Below are 24,503 nucleotides of genomic sequence, written 5' to 3'. Positions count from 1 at the left end.
TACAAAATTTTAGTGAGGTTAAAATGTCATATTTCAAAGAAATAAACTGAAAAAGCAGTAAATTGATAATCTGGATGAGTGTTCCCTTTCCAAACTCTTACACCTAGACCAAAAATAGATCTGTTATATTTCAAATAGGTTATATTTGACAGATATGAGCATTTTAGACTGAAATTAGATTCTCTTTTGAGGAAGTGACAGCTGTTCTGTAATCATTAATTAGCTCGTGTGTGCCGTTCAAAATTCCGACATTTTGCTTAACAGCTGAATGCAGCACGAGGCCATGCCCAAACAAAGTTTTTCAGCGGAAATGACGCACCGCTCATGTGGGTTTCAGAGTCTGCTGAAAGTCGTTTTTTCTTTTTCTTCCCCCCCCCCCCCCCCCCCCCAAATTTCTCTTCTTTTATTTGGCGAGAAGTTCAAGTCATTCTTTCCATGCTGCTCAGTCGAGGAACTTAACCATTAAACCACTCCTGTCTGGGTAACTCAGGATTGTTTTGATTTTTTAAAAATAATAATAATAAAGCAGAGCAACTAGAAGCCACGTTGTAGCATGATGAATTTTAAAGAAAGCTCGATTTTCTCCACTTCTCATGCTCACACATAATCCACCCTGCCTGAAGAGGGGGAGGGTGGGACTGGCCGCGAATCACTGGTTTAAACACTGCACATGGGATTCATTTATGCGTTCACATTTAATGTCCCATTTTGTTTTTACTATAGTATTATCATAACGGGTATACCCCTTACAATGGTGGTCAGACAAACACGAAAAGTAAAGCATCAACCGTCACCACGCAATCATTAAACCACCTTAAACGTTGTTTTCACTACTTTTAATTACCACAACTAAATCTACCAGAACTACAGTTCATAAGATTAAAGCAAATGTGGCCTAGAGGCTTTAGAGTGTTACTTAAACTTTCAAACCGTCTCTACTGAAAAGCCCACAAACCGCAACTTAATTTCTTTACAAGCACGCCGTCACAGACAGAGCGAGATCTTACCATGATTACAGTGTTTCTCGTGGCTCTATGGGGAACAAACCGGTCAAAGGTAGCCCACTGGAATAGCCCTCTTAAATGAAGTCTTTCAGCGTGCTGTGCCGCTTCTCTCAGGTAACTCTAACCTCCTCAGACATGCCACTCTGCAGCGGACTAACTAATAAATATTCAGTGCAAGCTTAACAGAAAAGAATTTCAAGGCTAACTTTTGCAGTACGCCAGTTATATGCAATTGAGTCTGCAACTTTTGAAGTGTTATTTTTTTCCCATGGCAAGAAGGGGAAGGACGCAGCTGGAATCTGCCCCAGCTAGGTAACACCCGAGGCTTTGAGCACCATGCCACAACAACTATGTCACTGCGTTGTGTAACGGCTGTGTATCAGGGTGCATGCTGTGAGATAGGCTCCTCTAAAAGACCCAGTCTGTGGGTTTTTGTCTGCTTTAGGAAATACCAGCATGTTCACATCCACTAGGTGGTTTGCACTACCTTATTCTTTTCCCTTTCTTTTGCAGAACCTTTGTGTTACTGTAGACCCTAGCTTTAAAACCAGTGCTAGTCCTTGCATGCCGGACCCTTTTATCTACACATAACAAGCTCTGTGTACACACACAACACATCAAAAGGCATGCATGGCATTAATAAATACATGCAAATGCATTCCTCCTCTTGGGTTGTCTGTTTCCCATGACTTATTCATGGGCCACAGAAACTGAAACCTGCCTCATTCTACAGCCTATAAAAAATTTACACCTAGCCTCAACTTGTTACTTGTTCCTTTTACCAATAACAAAACAAATAGGGGAACTTGCCCAATGTAAATGATTTACCAGTGCATTATAATTCAATAGCTAGAGAAAAAAGAAAGAATAAAAAGTTGAAACTTTAAATGTAATAGAATGCAGTGAGACAAACTGTGGTCTTTCACATGCTTAGCTGAAACCTGCTTAACAGTTTTGGAATTTGCAAATTCCAGTTTGTTACTATACAATGTAGCAGGTCTGGGCACATCACCTTAGTCTCTGAACCCTCTTACTATGGATCGACATTCTGCATGTTGTAATACATGCAGAATGTGGTTTGGCATTGCCTTGCACAAATAATGAAGGCCTACCCTGAGAAAATGCTGTGTGGCTGGCAGCTTTATGCTACTCCTTCACAGATGTGCAAGTCAGTGAACAGTGTGCAGTGTACTAATGAACCCCCGTACTCTACAGATGCTGTTTTTTTGTACTCACTCCTCTGATAACAAGCTGGATAGTCTCTCTCCTTTTTAGCCTGGATTCTAGAAGACATCCATCTGTTCTATAGAGAATTTAAAATTTTGATTTGTTAGACTACAAACCTGTTTTCCACTTTGCCTCAGTCCCCCTCAAATAAGCTTGGAACCAATAAATGTGGCAGCATTTCTGAATCTTGTTTATGTTTGTTTTTTTCTTTCCATTTTAAATGTTTAAAGTCACATTTCTGAATGCAGTGATCCTGAATCCATGCAGTGATTAACAGTGCTGGGAGTGCTGCTTGAGGACTGGCAGATGACCATCCAAATAAGGTTTTTGGCAGAGTCCCAGGAATTCTGTGGCCTATTGAATATTTTGAAATTACGGTAGATGAAGAAATTTGCAGTTTCTCTGTGTGTGTGTTTGTGTGTGTATGTGTGTTTTTAAAATTATGGATCCTTTCCAGTCATTTGCTACCCCTGTTCCAATGTTTTTGCAAGTTTGAACTTGTATCTAATTAAACATTAGCATAAGTTTTAACATTCTATATGTTTTAAAAACATGTTTAAATCAGTATTTTCTGATTATAATTTGTGCAAAATTCTAAGATTATTTAAAATATGTGTATACTCTTTGAGTCTTTAAATATAAATTGTACTTTATATGAAGCTTAAGCATAAATTCAATGAGGAATCACTCATCTACCTGCTTTCCCGGGTGCTAGTCTGCCTTTCTGTTCTCTACATCACTGCTGCTTTCCCACCCTGTCGATCTCAATACTGTCATTATTATTCTCGTCCAATCATTTTCTTGCTCACCTCCTTTGGGCCAATCATCCTCCACTTTGTGTAGTTTAAATCTGTGCTCTCTGTCATTCTCTCTCATATGTGCAAACCACCTCCTCCCCATCTCCACCTCACGGACACCTTAGTCAGACCCTCACTCGAGCCTTAGTCTTCACCTTTACCAACACCAGTATCTAGACTCCAGGGGGTCCTATCCTAATTCCTATCACCGCTGGGATTTCTTTCTGCCATGGTGGGTCTAATCAACAAATACATCAATTTCTCTGTCTCAATAAATCATGTTCAAATTCTTACAAGTGATCTCTTCTTATCAAACTAGGATTGGGATGAGGATGGGTAACTAAACTACATTTGTCTATGCAATTCAGCATCAAAATATGAAAAAAAGTCCATTCAGCAAAATTTACGCTAAAGGGAGTGCAGGTCCAGTTTTTCCAGTTTGGAGCTGATTAAACAAATAACACATGGAAAAAAATAGAAAACCTTTTAGAAGCTATGACAAAAAAAGAGAAAAAGAAAACCACCGTTCAATGTCTCTTTTGTAGTGCTGACTCCTCTAATTGACCCATATTGCGAGGATTAGTTTAAGAGCTTGTTATAAAGTGACAATACAAATGCTTGGTGGGATGATTGAATTTTCCTGGTGAGTCACACATTCTGTTTTACTTGGCAATTTGGCTAGAAGTATTATGTGGTCTAACAAGACATTCTATGCATTTTCAGACAGAGGAACAGCAATGAGCAGATTTACAGTGTGCGTCAAGAATTGTTTCAGTCCTGCCCTTTGTGTCATACAGTTGCAGACATGTTTACCTAGCAGCCGCTTGCTACAAACAGCCCCCTTTTGTTGGAGTGAGCAGCTCCACTGCAGGCACGTGCATAAAGCTGCTTTGTTGAGGGAAAAGAAAGAGTTACTCATTCTTTGTATCCACCCACATTTCCTTTGGAAAAGAATTTGAATTGTCAAGCTTCTGGAGCCAAGCTGACAGTCTTCGTTTAGGAAAAAGTATTAGATTCGATGTAACCATGGAAGACTCAGTTCTTACACTCATTCCCATGTCTCATGTCTCAATTTGTTGGTTTCTTTTTGTGGCTTCTAAATGTAGAATAACTGTTTAGAGTGACTTCAGGGATCAAGATGACACACACCTCAACTCTAATGTATATTTGGCAAACAATAAGAGGCTTATTTAAAAACACACAGTAGGCTAAAGAAACACAATTAATTCTGATGGGTCTTCTCAGGAATAGTAATTATGGGGTTTAACCAGAATTTTCTAAATGCTGCTCAACCATTCCTTGCATTGCAGAGAGTGAAAGAGAGACTGTAAAACTTTGCCCTTACTCATTGGCTCTTTGTAACACAAGATATGTCGCACGTCTTGTTTTTGCGCACGCAAATGTATAATTAGCATTTGACTGGCACTTCTTTTCAACACCCACCAAATCCAGAGAAATTTCTGTGTCAATAAAACGCAGCAATGTTTGCTTTTCTTCAGCCATGCCTGTCCCTCCCTGCCATTCCTCCGTTGCTACTCATTGCTGAGCAGACATTGCAAACTGCCAACTTTCAACCAGCATGCCTACAGAGACCGCCTTGGGGGTACTTAGGAAAAATAACAGATTTCAGACTTGATGTAACTCCATTGCTCCATCCACTGGTTGTTGATGCGAGCTGCACCCATGCAGGGTGAGTCCCAGAGACTGCAGGAAAGATATACAGTCTATACAGTTTGCACACACGCCCTAGGCTAACTGCTGAGGCTTGTGGATCCTGCACACATCTAAAGTCACACAAGTATGATAATTTAGGTTGTAGCAGATCATATGAAATTACTGCGAGCTAGAGGGGTTTCACATGCATACTCTTTAAGTATATATGCAATTAGTTAGATTAAAATGAGCATACTGCTTTTCTATATGATTGATTTTGCAGGCAGATAGTTTGCTGCCCTTCTTGTCTTTGAGAGTGCCTAGTGGATGCTCAGCGGACTGATCACCCCCTCAGTTATAAGATAAAAAACACGCTGATTCACTGCTGCTCTGTCTGTTACTGCCAAGCCATTTTCTCGTATCAGCAATTATATCTACGGGATTTTAAGCTTGAAGTCTTGCCATTCAAAAATGTTTACTGAGATGAAAACAATGAATATATCATTTCTGAAGTGCCACAGATGTTTTCACAATACAATATAGTGTTTTTATAAAGCATATATTGAGTTCATTCTTCACTCTCTGAAAAATTAACCCCCTCGTTCCCACGTCCTTGGAGCCAAGTTTCTTCTGATTTGCTGTCTCTGCACTCCAACGGAACTGTGTGCCTGAGATCGCAGTGTCAGGGATATTTGCTTTCTGTGATGAGGATCCATGAGTAGGAAAAACCACTAGAAATAAAAAAGGGTGTTGCAAAACCAGTGTGAAGCCCGAGCTTCTGGTTCACAGAGAATACGTGCAACTCTGCTGGATAAGAATGTCCACTGTTGTATAGGGATGAAATAAATTAAGGAAAAGCAAGGAAAAGGTCCTGTTAAGGTTAACTTAGTTTGAAGTTTGCATTACATAACCCATATGAACATGCTTTCTACCTACACAGTTATTGACTGTCTGACCTCAGCTGCTCCTAATTATAGAGTTTACTGCCTCCTGATTGAGCTGCAAACTCCCTAAAAGAGTTCGTAATATCTACTGAACAGCACTTTGGCTTACTGATTTTAATGCTTAACAAACCTGGCATGCACTGCTGTCAGTGCAATGAAAGAGGCAAAAATGCAGGAAATTTTTGGTACATGTGATATTTTGCACTTAGTAATTTTAAAAAAAGAGGAATATGAAAAAAAATCTGTCAAAGCTTGTTTGATGCCACGTGACGTTTCTAACTTACTAACACTATTCATTGCCCATAAAAGCTACCCTGATGTTTTATTATTTGGAAAAATAATTAATGATTTCTTATGAAATGGAGTGATAATGCACTTAAATTAAATAAATAATATAGTGTTCCCTCTGGTGATTTTAGCCCAGAGAAAAAGAATATTGGATGAATGTTACAAGCCTTACTTGCAACAAGCTCCGGGCAAACAAACCACATTTTGTGAGCCTGGTCTCGACCGCCTGCCTTTCAAGAAATATGAGAAATGTCAGTCGAGGTCAGAGGTCTTTATTTTTGCATTAATTTTCACTGGTAAGAATTAATGGGCTGTTTGTCAAACCCTAAGAGGCTGCTTCAGTGAAGTCAGTGTCGCATTAATGCTGATGAACTCTCTAGCATTCCCAGCACATCCTTCCATCAGACAAATGTATGTAATGCAATCCCCGTTAAGTAATAATGATAACTAGCAATGTCCCTTTGCATAATTATCACCTGATATTGTTCAAAACAATTTTAATTTGATTTAGCCGGGGGAGATATTTCTACATGAATAAAGACAAGGAGGGGTGCAGCGTTTAGGCTTTTATGCATGAGCTCTTCTGTTAAAATGTCCCCAAACACAAGGATAATGACGGTATAGATTTTCTTTTCACAGCTGTGATCCGGATCAAACTTTACTTTTTAGGGCGATTCTGGTTTCTGCCAACTGCTCTGTAGTTATCCTCTGTATTCGTTACGTAAATGTTAATGCAGAGCCATAATCCTCTTTTGCTTTGTCACAGCAGGTGAAAGCAGTCACATTTCTTGTACTCGTAGACATTTGAGTCCCTGAAAGATATGAAGGCGAGAGTCCGTCCAAACACAACATTCAGAAAAATACTGCACCACTCCAAACACGAGTTCATTTCAAAAACATTTAAGTTTTATTAGAACAGTTAACATTCACCTTCAGTAAGTTTAATAGATTTTCCGACTACAAAAGCGCTGTGTATTTTCTCCTGCGAGTCCCTATTCTGATATATTTGATTTTGTACTACTAATTACACTGTTTGCTACACACAATTACACTTCACCTTTTCTAAACACTTAATCTTAGGACAAAACTTGATTAATTCACAGTTTTTAAATTTGTTGGTAGACTAGCTGGCATTTATTTGGTTTTTAAAAGATAATGCCCAGCGTTCAAAATTCTACAAGGAAAACGAGACAGCAATAACAACATAATGAATTCTACAGAACTACAAAAAAAATCTCCCTTGTGAACCTGGCACTCTTCCATTTTTATCTGTTCCTGTGTGAAAATGTCATCTCATCCAGGTACAGCACAGCTGCGTCCATTTCCAGAGCCTATACTCAAAATAACAGGTATCTCTTCTGAGGCAATTTCAACTTCAGGAAGAGTTATCATCCTATAACTTTGAGTTGCACTGAATATTGAGCTGTCAGCTAGGTTTTGTGCCCTCTTGGTTGTTGGCTGTAAAAAAAAAACAACAACAAAACTTCATACACAGAAGCTTAGTGATGAGTATATTTCTCATTGTCAGTTCATAAATGACCCTCTGAAAAAGCAAATGGTGTTACGGTATCACTATAACCATGCTTATCTGCAGGACGAGCCTTAGTGGATGTCAAAGTGAGCATCGTGACATTTAGACTGACGCTCTAGTATGACTGAGGGCTCATATAGCAGATCATCCTCTCCAAGAGTTGAACTGTGATCCAAGTTGACAAAGTTAGGGATGTTGAAGTGAGAAAGAAAGGTGCACTCTCTGTCTGTCTTGCTCTGTTCTATTAGTCCAGTAAGCTGTTGGTGGACCCCAGCCTCCTCAATGTCTTCTTCCATCTCGTCCATCCCAGAGGAGCTGACGCCTCTGTTCCGGTTGAAGGTTCCCTGCTCGGCTCGGGCCACGGTGTGCTTTCCAGCTCTCTTTTCTTCTACGTTTTGCTTCCCGTGACCCTTGTCTTCCTCATTGATGTAGAAATTAAAATATGAACGGGATCCTGCTAGCAACGGACGTGAGAAGGCTTTGTCATTTTCATCCTGGTGACCATCAATGTCTACCAGACAGCTTCCTGGTCGATGACGCTTTTCAGCCGAGTCTGGGTTACTGTTAAGAAACAAAGAAAGATCCGGAGTGAGATTACAACAGGAGAAGGCTTTAACAATATGAGGCGCTTTTTTTTTGTCATTTTTGTTCTGAATGTAACATTAGTTCAATAGAAAAAATAAAGGAGGATTTTTTTTGTTCTCCCTTGCTTTTTTGCTTCTGTGTCTGGAAATGGATTCTTAAAATCACCCAAGCTGAAAAAGGAACGGGGTCGAGCAGGGGTAACTACTTACTCCGCCTTGGTTTAACCACAGAGCTGTATTCAGTCTGACATTATATAAGTGACTTCTCACCAATTTCCAGTTCTGGTTATTATTTTGAAATGGAAAATGTGCCTTTGACAATACGAAGCTCAACGCCAGTTCAAATATCTTTTGTAAAAAGCACAATACAAAATCAGTAAAGAGGCAGTTGAAAAATTACAGGCAAAACATGAACCCTAGACTTATTCACATAATGGTTTGTATTCATTCTGTATTTTTCTTAAGGCTAACTGTTCCCACCGAAACGACACAAGAGGTCACGGATGAGTATGAAAGTGATGTGAATAATGTGCTACGGTTTTTGCAGTCATCACATTGTAAAGTAGTTAAACATGTTTTGGAGATTTTGGACCAAGGTGTATAACAAAACACTCCACCACCATCACTGATGAATGATCCGTTGTGGGCCATCCCTGCAGCAGCATTCTCAAAACTAGAGGAATCATTGTCAATGAGCGATGAATTGATGGTGGCCAATCGCTTTAAGTTTATGTATGTTGAGCTTTTTTTATTCATCACTCATCTATATATGTATTCAGCATGACATAATTATATTACAATGTCTTACAACATACAGTACTGTGCAAAATGCCCAGCCATCTCTCATTTCTTTATATTTTGCTTTGAAGGAAACAGACCTTCTTGTAATTTTTCTAAAGTGCTCTTAAGCTATAGCTCTCTGGGCTTTCTGAAGGTCTTTGATTCAGAAAGCCTGGAGCGCTATAGCTCGAGAGCACCTTTTAATTTCTTTGGATATTAGCTGTTTTCCCAGTCATTTTCAGTGCATGTACTGCTAACAGGACCCATTAGCACCCTCTCCTCTGTTGACCATAGTCATAGCAACCATGCAAATACTGCCATGCTACCTATCCCAAAATGGAAAAAAGAAAGGCAGAAAACAGGAGCTTTCTGGACAGGTGGGAGAATATGATGAAAATCTGATAAATGATAAAATGATAAAATTTAATTCAGAAGGCATGTGTGCAATATTAAGTTATATATACGTTTATATAAGTTATATATATTGTTTAGTATTAAGTTTTGCTTGTTCCATATTCAGTTTTTCAGCAAAACTTGTTTGAGTCCATAAGAAAAGATTCCTAGTTATATTTGGAGGAAGATTTTTTTCCAATGAATATTAACGTTAACTGGACTTTGATCCAGTTTTGAATTTTGGCCCACTGTGTATGTGAGTTTGACACCCCTGCTTTAGACAAATTGTTATTAGCAGCCTGTCACAAACACACAAAATTTGTTCCCATTTCTTTAGTTACATTTTCAAAAATGCCAAAGATAAAGGCATTTTCACCAATAAGGTAAATCCAAATGAGCTGTTAGCAGAAAACTAGGCATGTCTTGGCATGGTTTGCAGTGTGACCCTAAAACATGGAGAAGAAACTGGACAAGTGGAGGACAAAAGAAGAAGTGGGAAGCCTAAAAAACAATTTACAGCAGATGAACACTATCTGATGGTCATAGTCTTAGAAAATAGGAAAGAAATCTGGCAAAGAACTGAGATGGGCCGAGTGATACATCTAGCCTGATCCATTTGCTATTAACTGAAGCCTCATTTGACATGATCTATGTGGAAGGGTGGCTGTCAAGAAGCCACCCTTTCATTGGGAAACAAGGAGGAAATGCTAAAGTATTCCAAATTACACATGAACTGGGCTGAAAATAAATGGCAACAAGTCTTATGGACTGCCGGACTTCAATGTTATTAAAACAGTGTAGGATCATCTTGAGAAAGAATGGCACAAAAGGCACCCAGCATCCAAAGAAAGGCTTTGGGATGCCCTTCAAGGAGCCCAGAGAGCTATTCCTGCAGACTGCTTAAATAAATTACCACAAAGCTTGCTTAAGAGAGTTCAGGCTGTGGTGAAGAATTAAGGTGAACATACCAAAAAAATGACTTTCGAGCTCATTAGAATTGTACAGACACTGTTTCTGCATTACAAACTGTATTTATTTCGCACATGTTTCAAAAATGAATACACTATTTCCAGTTTTTCTAGAAAACTTATAAATAATGTGGGGGTGGCTCAAGACTTTTGCACAGTCTACTGTCAGAATAGCATCGCTGAAACTCATCAGCTCACTCTTAGAAAGCCACCTAGATGAGAAGTGCTAAGTGCTTATTTCCTTGAGCTCTCCACGGTGCTTTAAATGTCCTTGTAGGGGGAAATGTGAAAGTGGAAAGAAATACGGGCTCCAGCCTGCTATTATACCCACTCTTGGTGTGGCGCTCCTGTCTTTGTGAGCAGAGTGAGAACAAAGAACATGAAAATCACGAACACAGCAAGTCCAACCCAAAAGCCGATGACGATGGAGTCTGAAAGGTCAGAGAAGGAAGAATCTTATTAGTACAATTAAAGACTACATTCATCTCTGCTCTTCTCATTTTCTGTGTGTGACTTTTATTCTCAACTGGAAGCCTCACTCTGAGGACAGAATTCTTAATTGTGTTGTATAGAGTGAAATTTCGTTCGTCTAACATTTGATTAAAGTAACCGAATTGTTTGGCATTACAATTTGGTCTCATTAATTGGCTTGACTATTAGGCTTCCACTGGAGTATAAAACGGCACTACAGGTGCTGCACGAACTAAATCCGCTACACAATGTTGCTGAGAAACAGCGTTCAGCTAAAGCAATAATGCAAGGAGTAAGGGGGACCAAAGGGTGATGAATCATTTAATTAAAAGTGCGCTGGAAGGCATACACATAGGCTACACAGAACACAGCCATAGACATAAACACTGCACAATTTAGAAGGAGATCAGAAACAATGGGAAACGTCTTAGTAATGTGTTTGGCTTACATCTGTGCGCTTTGAGTCCCTCGAACGACACGGGCTCTTCGTCGTCATAATATTCATACTGCCACACGTAGTCACTGCGACGTGCGCTTGTTTGGCTCCGGTTGTGGAAGTCGGACATTTCAACCTAATATTTATTTCGTGATTTAACAGTAGAAGGCAAATCAAATCAATCCAGTCAGAACGCCATATGAGTGAGACGCTATAGTATCCAAAACGTTTGCAAACAGGCAATCTCCAGAAATGTTAGATCTTTCTACTGTTGTTGAAAATAAATTCAAAGGCTGGACATTTGGGGAATCCCCCGAACAACTCCTTGAACGATATTTCCGTTAATAACGTAATTACAAAGCGACCAAAATTTGGAAAAAGAGTAGAAAAATCCACCGCGTTACCGTTACGCAAAAACTCTATCCATCCTCGTGTGAGTCCAGTAAGCGAAGCAACAGCCTTTTGGGGGGCTTCTCAGTGCGCATCACCGTTATCCAACACTCTCTGTACTGGTGTCTCATTTACTCCCGGAGATAAAGAGATTACACTGCAAGATGCTCGTGTCCTCGAACCCATGCCAAGGCATTTGCAGTAGTTAGACTAAATGTACTGAAGACACGTACAAAACTGCCGACTAAAATTCTTCTGTGTACGTCAATCCAGTAGGATTGACCGTTTGGATGAATTAATTTATGTATTTGTTTTAAACCAAAGTTGTGTATTTAGATAGATAGCCTACTGCAAAACGGGTGCACCTTTCCCTTAGCCTAAACGTGACAAACCAGAGTCATTATATAAAGTATAATTGATGGTTTAGAGGAGAATAATAATTTATGGTGTTATGAATTGAATAAAGCACGAAGTAGATTTACAATGTAAGCCCAACGCAGCTAAATAGCCTGGTAATACTATAATGATCCATCATAACATTTTGGAATAGGACAAAATTTGAATAGGACAAAAAACATGTTAATGCTCATCTGGAATGATTCATTAGGGGTCAGTGTGTGGGCTCACAAACATGAGGAACTAAAATGAGCTATTATTACAATGTAGAATTTAATTATGCTGGCTAGATATTAATTTTATTCAGTTCCCTGATTTGTTCTTGTCTTTTCGCTCAGTAATTATACCAAAGTGCCAATTTTCAATATGCTTCACAATTATGTACTTTGGCATGCCCACATTGCAGTACAGTGTCTTAAAAGTTATTCAAGAATTTAATTTATTTATTTTTCTCAAAAGAAAATCATTAAAGGCGTTCATTTCAAAGTTTAAAACAGGCAGAACAGATAAAATATGCTGCATATATATATATATATATATATATATATATATATATATATATGACTGTGTAATTTGATCAGCCAGTATCTTTCCTGTACTTCAACATCATGTCTTAGTACTCAGAAATGGCTCTTATCTGTTTTGACCCATTATTGATAAAGTCCAAGATAAGTTTTATGAAAAATGTTGGCCAAGTTTATTAATCTCCCACCCACCGGGACTACTGATGGGATACACACTCTGACTTGCATCTTAGTTTAATGAAGGGTTGTTGAACTGCTGAAAGACTGTGAACAGAGCCACCGTGATTAATGACTCAGAACCTAATTGTACCAAAGAAAATTTCAAAATGTTAGGATGTTACTTAGTGAGTTAAAAAATGTTTATTAAAACCCTGAAACGCAACCTCATGTAAATCCTTCTTTTCATCTTTAAATAAATCAGGCAACCTTCTTCATTAGTCCCACATTACTTTAATTTATGAAGAACCTCTTAAGCAGATGCACTTCAGCCAGTTTATGTAAGCTTTCGTGCCCTCGTGGTCCACCAAAATGAATTGTTCACATTATGAAAATTACAATCACCAGAATGATCACAAATGCATATATATTAAAATCTTGGTGCCATTAGTGTTGAAAATATTATGCCAGTTCAGGCCCAGGGGTTGAAGTATTTTCTCATTTCCAACAACCCAGCACTTTTAATTCAATTCAAAGTTAAATTCAGTTCTATTTATATAGCACTAAATAACAATAACACTCACCTCAAACCACTTTATACTGTAGGGTTAAGACCCTATAATATTAGAGAGAAACCCCAACTATCAGCAACTATCAGAGGACACACTATGAGCATGTACTTGGCGACAGTGGGAAAGGAAAAAAATCCCTTTTAATGGGAAGAAACATCTTGCAGAACCAGGCTCAGGGAGGGGCAGCCATCTGCCATGACAGACAGTGAGGGGAAACTTAAGGGAGCAGAGCAGATAAGACAAGACACACATGGGAGAGGATCAGAGTTTAATTCATTTGCTAATGATTTAATGTAATAGGGACATACGTGCAGAGTGCAAAACAGGTAAGTAAAGAAGAAACATTCAGTTTTGTTTGGTTCAAAACTGAGTGCATAGTTTGCTCATTTACAGACTGTACACTGGGTTTTAGTGTCCTGATTAACAAAGACACACTTCACGAGTGTTGATGTGTCATTGTTTTCCCCCAGCACATACCAAGAGATCCTACAGAGTGACTGATGCCTCCAGTTACAGAGGGTGGGCCCTGAGGCTGCAGGCAAATGGTGGAGGTGTTAAGGAGTAATTTGCATTTTTATAAATTTGTTTTATACGGAATGAGGGAAATGCTCTGAACTGAAAAACTACAAAAAAAGAAACAAAGTGTTGATGTCTGTTTTTGGTTGTGTTGTTTCAATTATTTCTCCCACCCCTCTGATTGTCTGTTTCAGTCTAATTTTTTTTTACCTCTTTCCTCAGTCCTTAATCTGCCTGTTTGGCTGCCCGAGTTCTTCACCACTGTGTTATTTTTTTAGACTTTACTCTTCATAACCGCAGAGTTGAATGTTTTCATGGTAACTCGAGAGTTTTAAACAGCTTTCTATTAAAACTCACCTTTGTTTTTGCTATAGCTGCTTGTCTGCCTCTATTGTGTTTGCAATTGGGTCGTCATTTGTGATGAACCTTAAACCATAACATAAATCAGTACCAAGGATTTTAAAAGCCGTGTTCAGTGAAAAAGACACATCAAAGCTTAATGTCCACCGTTTTTTTTCTTTTCGTCTCGTATTCATCTGTGGATCAATAATGCATATTTCAGACAGTTTCTCAAAGCTTGCTTTGTTCTCCTTCAGCAACAATGGAAGATATTATGCTGTGGTGTTTTCACATGGAACATTTGAAAGGCTTTAATCAAAGGAAGTGTGTCCAGTGGTTTCTTGCAGTGCAATCGTTTAAGGACCTGTCAGTTAGTTTGATAGTGTGAACACTCATTGTACCACTGTCTGTCTGGCTGTCTGACTAACTGACTGACTGAGGAGTGTATGGAGCCTATACCAGCTGCCATTAGAGTGAGATGCAGGGTACACCATTATAGGTTTCCAGGATTAATAACACAGAGAGACAGACAACTATTCACCTTCACATTCAACATAAGGGCAATTTAGAATCACCAGTTAACCTAACCCCACTAAATGTAGGTCTTCGGACTGTGGGAGAAAGCCGGAGCAATTATAGCAGTCCTCGCTATAATTGCAGTGACAGTTTTACTGATGTGGTTGGATTTTTACGAAAACTATAGCCTATTAATATAATAACGGCTGGTATTCAGAGACCAATCAGATTGGTATCCTGAGGTCAGATTTGTACATTGATTGATTTAATGATGAGCTATTCAGTAATGACTACAATTAACCTGTAGTTAAAGATAGTGTTTAAAGGTAAAAGGTCTTGCTTTGAACGTTACACTTGATCTCCCCTAAAACGCCTGCAGTCCTCTGAGACATGTAAATGACCCCGGTCACTAGGTATGTGACTCATGACGGAAGATGCTGTAGGTAGGAGTGCTGTAGGGTTTAAGGTTCAGCATTTTAAACATAAAATGTACTAGTAAAGCTAAAATATTCTAATCCATGATTAAAAATAAAATCTATTTAACCCTCTCAGGCTCAAATTAAACTTTTTGTTGCTAATGCACAACCAAGTCCTGCAGTGGTACTTCTGAGTAAAAAAACTCATAAAATATGTATGTGGGGTAATCAGGTTGTTAGTTTTTAACTGTTGCAAATTGGCAACGCCTACCTTGAGAGGGTTAAAGAAATACAGTGTAAACACTGAAATGAAATGCATTTGTTTGTCCAGTGCTGTTGTGAGTGGATATATTTAGTTTGATGCTTTTGTTCCTCTGGACTTTTTCACAGCTACATTGCATTTACACATCATTACGTGAAATTGACAGCCAACAATGCATAATGTAAAAGTACACAGCAGACAGCATCAGCAGGCAGAACAAAATTACTGCTGCATTTATCACTTCTAATTACTTCAATTTCCTTCAATTTGCCTGATAACATTCTAGTCACACTCTGCTGAAGCTTTAAAGCTACTACCACCCACTGCTCTGACTGCTTTGACTGCTCTGCAGCTGTCCATCCACAGAAATAGGAACACTGAAGACTCCTAAACAGATACTGTGAAATATTCATGGCTTTGTATCAGCATTGCCGCTACGTGCAATGCATAACTCTGCTACTGTTGCTAAGATGAATTCATGCCTTTCACTCACCAGCAGTGAGTTCTTATCCAGGCTCTTCGAGATCAGGACCGGCAGTTCAGCTCTCTCTCTCTTATCTTTAGTCACAACTTTTTTTGTTTATTGCATCACACTGTCTGGGTTGATTTTCAGTTTCGAGCTCTGCAAGACTTGTGGGATTGACTGAGGCTGGGGTACCAACTGGAGAGATAGGGGCATGCTTGTTGCACAAACACAAACCCATTTTCAAACTCACACTTCTCATTAAGGTTGGTTAGGGACTCCAAAATCATCCTCAAAAATTCTCAGTTTCTCCTTTGTCATCCAAATTGTCTCTGATGAGGGGTATTTTTAAGTGCATCAGCTCTGGGTGAGTCTTTCTAAATCGTTATTGTAAGAGTTTACCACAACGAAGAGCAGAAAGACAAGCAGAGCACCTTCTTCTTCACACTTGCCCAGCGATTTATCCTTGTTTTTTATTTTTCCATCTGTGATTGAGGGTCAGTAACTGAAATAATGATGACAGAAAAGAGAAAAAAGGGCAACACTAGCAAAACAGATAGACCACGAAAAAGGTTAAGATGATTCTAAATCTTTTAGCGCATTTAAAACACCGCAAACTGTAGATAAACAGACAATTTCATTTGCAAACACTTATTACCCCTATGTTATCCCCTATTATCCATAGTACTTTAATAAAAAGCCAGATAAGTACAGCCATACAGGAACAATCTCACTTTTTCCCCCTATAACATCTAAGGTTCTGATGCACACATTTATTGCTTGTGATTGATTTTATTTTTATGTTTTCCCTCATATTTTTCTCTGAATCATGTCTTTTTACAGTACATTTTACCCCATCAGATGGTTTCCAAGGGAACACTCTGGACTTCAATTAAGTGGGGATGTGGATCAGTTCGACCTTCTACATAGCCATTCTCAGAACATAGCCTAGAGCTCACAGAATACACATAACATGAGCATGAGAATCTTAAATGATTTTCTAGCATTAGATTATTGGTTTGCAGGTGCAGGAAGCTACGCGTGAAGCTACCAGATAGCTTTGATTAAACTGACACTGAGCACCTGATGGATAAAGTATGCATGATTTATTTTTTTCCACAGCTTGATAATTACTGATCATTCAATATTATAGTGTATTATAGATGACACTGCACACAGAAATGGTCTCACTATACAAGCACAAAACAATGTACTATGCAGCATTTTGCAGGAGGTAAAGTAAAAGTTACTTTAACTTAAAGAGTGCATGGTTACAATGTAGCCATTTACATTATCAGTCGTGCTTTCTGGATATGATTCGTTTGGTAGAAAGCATTGCAAAAAAATATCATAGTGTTCTGAATTTATGAATCAAATAAAAAGTACATTTTCCTCTCAGCCACTCATCCACCTCTTCATAGATTACCTCTCTAATATAATATGAACCCATAAGACTTTGTTCCTCAACAAACAGTTGAGCTGAAAGCCTAAAGATGGTATCAATGTTAGCATCTCCTCTTTAGAAATTGAATCAGGATCACATCTGCTCCCACTCTGCTTTTACAGAAAGGCATGTTATCTACCTTAAAACAGGATAAACAGAGATGACATTCTCAACACAGAATGGAGAGCAAAGGTCAAAGGGAGTATGTCCTGAAATCCTTTTAGCAAATCTAGTGTGGCAAGTTGGGGCACACTGCATCTTAAGAAGAAGAAGCAGAAGAAAGGTAAATGTAGCTATAACACCCTGAACGGAACTCTGATGCTGAAAACAACATCAGAGTTGTATGCAGCATGGCTTAGCATATAAAACTCCTCCTTGTAAATTCTTTATTAGTTTTCTCTGAATTTACTCAAGGACAGGTATGTAGCTGGAACCAACCCTACATAGCATGTATTACAGAATGTATACTCTATGTGGGGGCCAATTCCTCTATTTGGCTTAAAGGATCAAAGAACTTTAAATAGTCAACAAACCATATAAGCTTGCTTTGCCCCTTTTTATTGACTCTAGAATAATAAATTACAGCTATTCTCATATCATCCAGTTTTGACAAAATAAATAAATAAATAAATAAATAAATAAATAAATAAATAAATAAATAAACAATTTCACTCAGTACAACAAGATTTTTTTGGTCAGCGCTCTGAACACATTCTTATCTCTTAAATACTTTTTCACAGTGATACACTTGTGTTGATAAATGTTAACCACAGGAGACAGAAGTTAAACTGAACTACAGTGCAGACTCATTTCTAGAGCACAACTCAAAATTGGTCAGACTGGTTGCTACAGATGCAATTTAAGGTAAGTTCAGAGTTGCACGCAAGGGCAAGTTGAAGCTTGTTACCAGTGATGGATGGGGGGAAAAAATGAAGAGGCAGCAGAGGAAGAGTAAGATAAAGAAAGGTGTTTTTTGTAGAGATTTTCTTCTACAAATGATAAACTATCCAAAAAGAAATGGCTCATTATTGCTGAAAGTATCTCATATTTTCCCACAGAGTATTATGTTTACTTTTTAAAATTATATTTCATATTATATGAAAAAAAAGAAGTGAAATTGGTCTCTTTCATGAGTTATAGTGTGGGATATATAAATCCTACAAAATATACAATACATATAAAACATAAACATTTGCTATATGTTTTATTCTGTTACAGTTACATTTTTTTCTGAACTGCTAAAACACTTTTCTTGAAACCTTCCACTACTAATACAAAACAACGTTTTCAAACGGCATTATAAAAAAGCTCCGGCATTTCTCGCAAAATCAAACACTCGCCTTAAAACCTTGTTCAAAGGCAACAATGGCAACAGATCATAAACAGGACAGTCACAATAAAAGCACAACTGAGCAGTCATTTCAAACTATATAAAGAAAAGATGAGTAGATGAAAAGAAGAATGTTCAAGGTATATAGCTGCAAGAGAAATGTTTGCTGTTTACAGTCCAGCAAGTGCATTTTGCATTGCATTATAGAAAAAAAACATTAGTTAGTGGGTTTTAAATTGACTGTATATACATTAAAAAAACATAGTGGTTTGCATAGTTGCAGTGAAAAGCCTACAATACACCGTGAATTGGACTGTCATTTGGCTTTATCGTGTCTTTGGGCTGGGTCAGGCCGCAGCACATACTCCCCCACACCAGCCAATGGGGACAGAACCGTCTGGTGTATCCAACCTTGACACAGCTCCAAACCTAAGTCACCAATAGGAGATTTACTCTGGCGTAACCTTGTCATATCTCTTCCACTACCATACAAGAAAAACTCCCATATTAGGTTGAGGAAAGAGAGGTGGATGGTGCTCGGCAATAATTGCCCATAATTGTAACCATTCTGAACAGCAATGCAAGACCCAAGAAGATGCTCTGTGTTATTGGGCCTCAGAATCACATAATAGTGGGGAACCATATGATTTGCTTATGGCAGCACAGTGTCAAATTACCATGACTGAACAGGTATCCTACATCAAACATGTTCTATAATATCATTTTGTAAGTGCTACAGAAAGACGGCATTGTGCTGTAGAGTATAATATGTGCAATATTGACTTACACTGGACATACTGATGTGATTTCACTGAGCTTGACAGTCATATCTATACTTTGTCTGAAAGTGCACTTACTTGCACATACTAAAAATGCAGCTCTTTGACCCTTTGTGAGTTGTACTCAAAGTGCATTTTCTTCATGTGCACCCTGTTGTGCTGGAGACAGAGTCGCTGGTGGAAAGGCTGACGGTGTTGAATCCTACAAAGTCTGGACTGCCTTCAGTAACTTGTTGCTATATTTCCTGCAGTTTTATGGAGCTGTTTTGAAACAGCTTTTCTGGTATAATGGCCTTTTGCTGCTGAGTGAATTTCCACCCTTGTGTGGCAATCTTGCAAGTCTATAAAAATAGATGTGCAGTTACAAAAATATTCATGCAGTACAGTATTAACTCTGATTACTAAAACTAAAACTGCATAAATTATACAGTGCTGATATAAACACAGTGACTGAAAACAGTGATGCTGTACCTGTTCTCTTGTCTTGATCTATGAATTTTGGTGGACACAAAGAATCTGCTCATGTTGGGTTGCACTCTTTGTCCTGTTCCTTATAGTGTTCCATGAACAAGACCATTGTCTGTTATAGTAGCTTGAATTACATGAGAAATCATTACTCTTTGTCTTGCTCTTCATCCTCCTTGGCTCCTTGAATTTCCTGTTGTACCCTGTCTATGTCATGTATTCTGCCTCTCTGATAATTTCAGTCTATTGTAGATATGAAACCAATAACTTCAACAACCTGTGTGCTCTCTGAACTGGCTTATATTCGTTGTGTCACATCATTGGAAATGTGATCAATTTTAATTTAGGACATCTGTGCTTTATGTACCTTTTGCCATTTGCGCATCACAGTGTTAAATATTTGTAATGATAATGTTTCTTAGAGTTTTGCAAAAATTAGTCACTGAGATCTGTAAATTGTGTTTATGGTAATGATTCAGTCACTGAATGAGTTCAGGCCACTGAGCACTTGGTGCAGACAATGAGTTTTAGTGTTTCAGCAATTCAGAAAAATTCTGAATTCACCGTGTAACAACTTCTCAGTAGCTACATTATTCTGACAGGTTGTGTGAATGATGATAATTGTGGTTCCAGGCACAGATTAAACTGTTGATCTGTTGGTGAGGTTTTGCCAACAGAGTGAGAAATATTTCGAATTTAGTTTGAAAGCTGGATTTTGAGTTTAGAGATTAAAGCTTGCAAGGTTTGAAGAAATGTGTATTAACAGCTGGAATATTGACTTAAAAGTCACGACATGAAAGTACTCTATGGTTTCTAGAATTGATGTTCCGACTGCTCACATTTCTTTTTTACCATTCTATTTTATTTTAACCATATGTATATAATTCAAACAGTGCAAAAACAAACAAGGAATGTATTCTGAAACTATGGGGGATGCTCTGGTTTGATCCAGCATCTCTACTCAGCCTAACAGGCCTCATTTTGGACAATCGCATAGCGCAAAAGTAGATTTGAAGCTTTGTTTATGTGAAGATGTATGAGCTGATTGTATTTTTATATACTTTTTAAAAAATTCTCTTAATTCTTTCAGATAAGAAAAGGCTGAGAAAAGTATTTTTTTTTTATCATTTATTTGACCAGTGTCATAGTAGACCAGCAGCCTATCTCAGCCTGATCCACTGCTGCCACTTTACTATCACCAAATAGTTTTCAGTTAATGTCTTTGCACCGTGAGAGCACCGTGAGAAAACCGATGATGCACAGCGGACCCCAGCCGACATGCAGATTTGAACCCAAACCTGCTCTCTTGCTGTGAGGTGACAGCGCTACCATGTTACACCACCACATTGCTTCCCGCTGCTTTGAAGGCTTAAAGGAAGGTTTTGGCAGTCTGATACACACTGATATTTTCTCAGTTCCGGGAAAGTGAAAAGAAGAAACCAGGCATTCCTTGAAAGTACAGTTACCAGTGGAGTGTGACATTAGATCATGTTTTTAATCCAGTGTTATAGAATGCGACACTGATTTTCACCCAAAATGCAAGAAAGTGATTAAAACTCAGATACACAGGAAGCGTAACCATGGGAACTATAAATACATAACCCAATTGCATGAATGACAGCTATACGCTGTGCACCTTACTGAAGTATTCACACATAATTTGTGAATACATTTATATATAATTTATAGTGCAAATAATATAAAGATCTACTGAATGATGACTTCTTTCAAAAGTGTTGTTTGTGGTTTGCTGTTGCAATGGAGAAGAATATTTTGGAGAGAAGTCTTTGTAAAAAAGAGGGATAAATGACTTGGAGAAAAAAGAGATCATCTGACGCTTTCACTAGTAAATGAGGGAGCAAAGAAAGAAAGTAAAAAAGGAAGAAACCGTTATTGTATTATTTTTTCAAATATTTTTATTCCATTTATTTGTTTATTTATTTAGGTAAATTATAAATAAATAAAAAAAAAATCTTGAATGGCATATGGAGACATTCAGACACTGATCAATTTCTGACATATTTTTAAAATACTGCAGATCTCCCTGCTGCTGAGCTGAGCGCTACCATATTTTCTGTAAAATCAGTCTCTGTGCAGCTGTGTGAGCATTTCATCTGCCTCAATTTATCTTCAGCTCATCCTTTAATACTAAGTAACACCTAATGGCTCGAAGCAGTAAAGGATAATGGCTTTATGCTGGACTATCAATGAGTGTATGAGTGTGCTTAATATTCTGTGCTTTGTTGCGTGTGTTTGTGTGCATGGTGTGATTCTTTTTTCTGTCCTCTGGGAAAGGGAATTTCAGTTTTGCTTCATTCAAAGCTGACAACAAGGCATTTGCATTTAATCTGACCCATGAAGAAAGGCAGATCTCTCTTTCTTATAAGGTATTATGTTGTACACTAGATGTCTGCTGGTTGTGATAGTGTGTCTAAGTGCACCCTTAGCTGTGGCTGCATGCTCAGGCAAAGACAGAAAAAAAGCACTCTCGCTGACTGCAGCTCTGACACCCTCTTTGTGGCTATGACTGTAGATGTGGGCTCATGGAGCTGTCCATGACTGCAGCTGTGCTCATGGTTGGCGCTTTATGATTATGACTGCGACATGCTGGTTTTTAATTGGTGTAAATGTAATACATGCAGCTACTGTGTGTTCAATTGTGATTATGGCAAGGGGATGTATTGAAGCTACTGTACGCCAATAACAACTTATCTGTATCAGCACAGAGTGGACCACAGCTGCAGAATCTGAACTGTCACCACAAATCCAGCCACCTCTTCGTCATTCACAGCTGGAAGAGTGACAGCTAGGAGCCTATGTGGCGGTAATCAGCCTTTTAAAATGAGTAATGACTACTAAATGCATCACATAACAGAATCAGTTCCTGCAGGGGTTACCTGCTATCTTAGCTTTAACTTGGAGTAGCACATAATGGAATCATTTCTCGAAACATTCCATCCTTTTCTCAAAAATCAAAACACAATATCTGGTTTTCAAATCACAGCCACAAAAGTCAATCACTTCCTGGTATTGTCATTCAGCTCATTCTCCCCTGGCATGTAACATTTTAATAAGATTAGCAGAAATACGTATGAGCAGTTTTGAGTGGCTGTGTTTAAGAAATGGCATCCATACTGTAGTTGTGTTTTAACGCCTGCCTCCAGTGGTTACCATTATGCAGGGTGAGTGAATGAGTGTGAAAAAGACTGAGAAGAAGAGACTGAGAAAGTATGTTGAAAGAGAAAGGTATAAAAAAGTAACAGGTCTGAAAGAAATTCTCTGTGATCTTTTGGATGGAATTTTTTACTAAGATCTCACATTGCTATTACTGCTCTTTTGTATTCTTTCTTGAGTCACACTTTTGATGTTATTCACACTGTTTGTCAGAAACTACCAGCTGTGTTTTGAAGTCCTGCTGATACAAAACTTGCACAAAATGCAAGGAGTATCTTTATGATGACAAATAAGGAAAAGAATGTGTGCACACATATATAACCCGGTTTTGCTGAGTTGTTTACTGATTTTCTTTTTTTTTTTTTTTTTACATATTTCATTAATCTGTTTGTATAGCAAGAACATAAAATGTATCCATCTAAGGTAGTTTTCTGTTATCCTGAAAGCATAGCAAAAGAGTGACGTCAAAACACAAAAGGGCCAAACAGCGCAGAGCATATAGTGTTCAATTAGCTTCAGAGCTGAAAAACAGACTGGGAGAGAGAGAGAGGGGGGGGGGGGAGAGGGGAAGAGAGAAGGAGAGAGGGGGGGGTCTGTGCGGACCTTATTAGCACCAAGCTCTGACTGCAGGTTCCCTGGAGAGTTGTGTTGTGATGTCTATGGGGCTAGTAGGAAAGAAATGTTATGCTGGTCATGCATGGCTCACCTGTAAGCATAGACACCCTCACAGTAGATGTCTCACCAAGTGATGCTTAGTAAAAGAGCAGCACCCTTTGGCAGGCATGATTGATTGAAATCAATAAGCACACTTAGCGCTGGAGTCCAGTCTGTTCTCATTCACACAACAGAGCATTGTAAGTTTTTTCAGATTCATCATCTCTTAGAGTGTTCTCATTATGATTTTAGCATCTAGCCCCACACTTCCCCCTGCTGGTGCACTGCGGGGAGGCACTCTATCCAGATGAGGCAGTCTTTTCTAAAGCACTAACTCCCTATCTCTGAAACAAATTCTCACCATCCTAAGGCAATTTCATCTCATTTTCCCCCCCACAAAAACTCAAACAGCTTACACGGTTAGACACAATTAGCAAATCTCATTTGCAAGGCTCTAATTATATTCTCTCTTACTAAAACACATTTTTCACAGCAATTTACTTGTGATACATAATGCTAAGCAGAAGTTAATCAGCTACAGCACAGATGTCATTCCTTAAGGACAGCAATTCAGAATTGTTTGCAATTGTTACTAATGATCTAATTTAACAAACACACTGCATGCCAGTTCAGAGTGCACAGCCAACAAGGGTTAGCCGAAGGTTAAGACCAACAGTGGAGGGAGACAAGAAAGATGAGGAACAACAAGAGTAGCTGACAATGATTCACAGAGCTGAATTTGTATTGACATATGAGGCCTAAGGAGATGTCAGTGGTAGTGCACTGCACTGGTTTTAGTACAAGTGCAGAGCATCATTAAGCTGTAAAAACAAGCAAATCTATTAGATAGATAGCAAAAACTTCAGGAGTGGCCACCAAAGGACCTGAAAGACCACTGCAGGGGTGACAACCCCCAAAATCTGCTGGCCCCTCCAGCACCTTCAGAATCATTAAAGTGATGGACGGGACTTCCAGTCGATCAATCAATTAAAAGAGATTATCATGGATTTTAAAATCTTATTTTGTTTAAA

At 38.5% G+C, this 24,503-nt stretch overlaps 2 protein-coding genes across 2 annotated transcripts in view; both read right to left on the bottom strand.

The window, feature by feature from the left end:
- Nucleotides 1–1,266, bottom strand: part of LOC146501750 (uncharacterized) — a 28,684-nt gene extending 27,418 nt beyond the window's left edge. The window contains exon 1 of the mRNA XM_085133138.1: nt 1,008–1,266. Coding sequence (XP_084989264.1) covers nt 1,008–1,010 — 3 coding nt within the window. The 5' untranslated portion in view covers nt 1,011–1,266. The remainder of the gene's footprint in view (nt 1–1,007) is intronic.
- A 741-nt stretch (nt 1,267–2,007) lies between these two features.
- On the bottom strand, nt 2,008–11,748 carry LOC146501749 (melanocortin-2 receptor accessory protein 2A-like). The gene is made up of 4 exons (XM_085133141.1): nt 11,481–11,748; nt 11,089–11,212; nt 10,501–10,600; nt 2,008–8,005 (listed from the first exon to the last, which is right to left on the bottom strand). Exons 2-4 carry the CDS (start codon nt 11,204–11,206, stop codon nt 7,516–7,518), a joined length of 708 nt encoding a protein of 235 aa, XP_084989267.1. The 5' UTR covers nt 11,207–11,212; nt 11,481–11,748; the 3' UTR covers nt 2,008–7,515.
- Nucleotides 11,749–24,503: the final 12,755 nt, after the last annotated feature.

Source organism: Neolamprologus multifasciatus, chromosome 15 (assembly GCF_963576455.1).
Source record: "Neolamprologus multifasciatus chromosome 15, fNeoMul1.2, whole genome shotgun sequence".
Taxonomy (NCBI): domain Eukaryota; kingdom Metazoa; phylum Chordata; class Actinopteri; order Cichliformes; family Cichlidae; genus Neolamprologus; species Neolamprologus multifasciatus.
Note: the sequence above shows the minus strand (reverse complement) of the source record. Positions and strands in the feature narration are given on the sequence as shown.

Bases quoted from the DNA above. Each gene is read 5' to 3' on its own strand.
- LOC146501749 (XM_085133141.1), bottom strand. From the start codon at position 11,206: ATGTCCGACTTCCACAACCGGAGCCAAACAAGCGCACGTCGCAGTGAC. The intron at 10,601-11,088 runs GTAAGCCAAACA...CTGACCTTTCAG, and splicing joins GGGACTCAAAGCGCACAGAT to ACTCCATCGTCATCGGCTTT. The intron at 8,006-10,500 runs GTGGGTATAATA...GTTTCTTAACAG, and splicing joins ACAGGAGCGCCACACCAAGA to TAACCCAGACTCGGCTGAAA.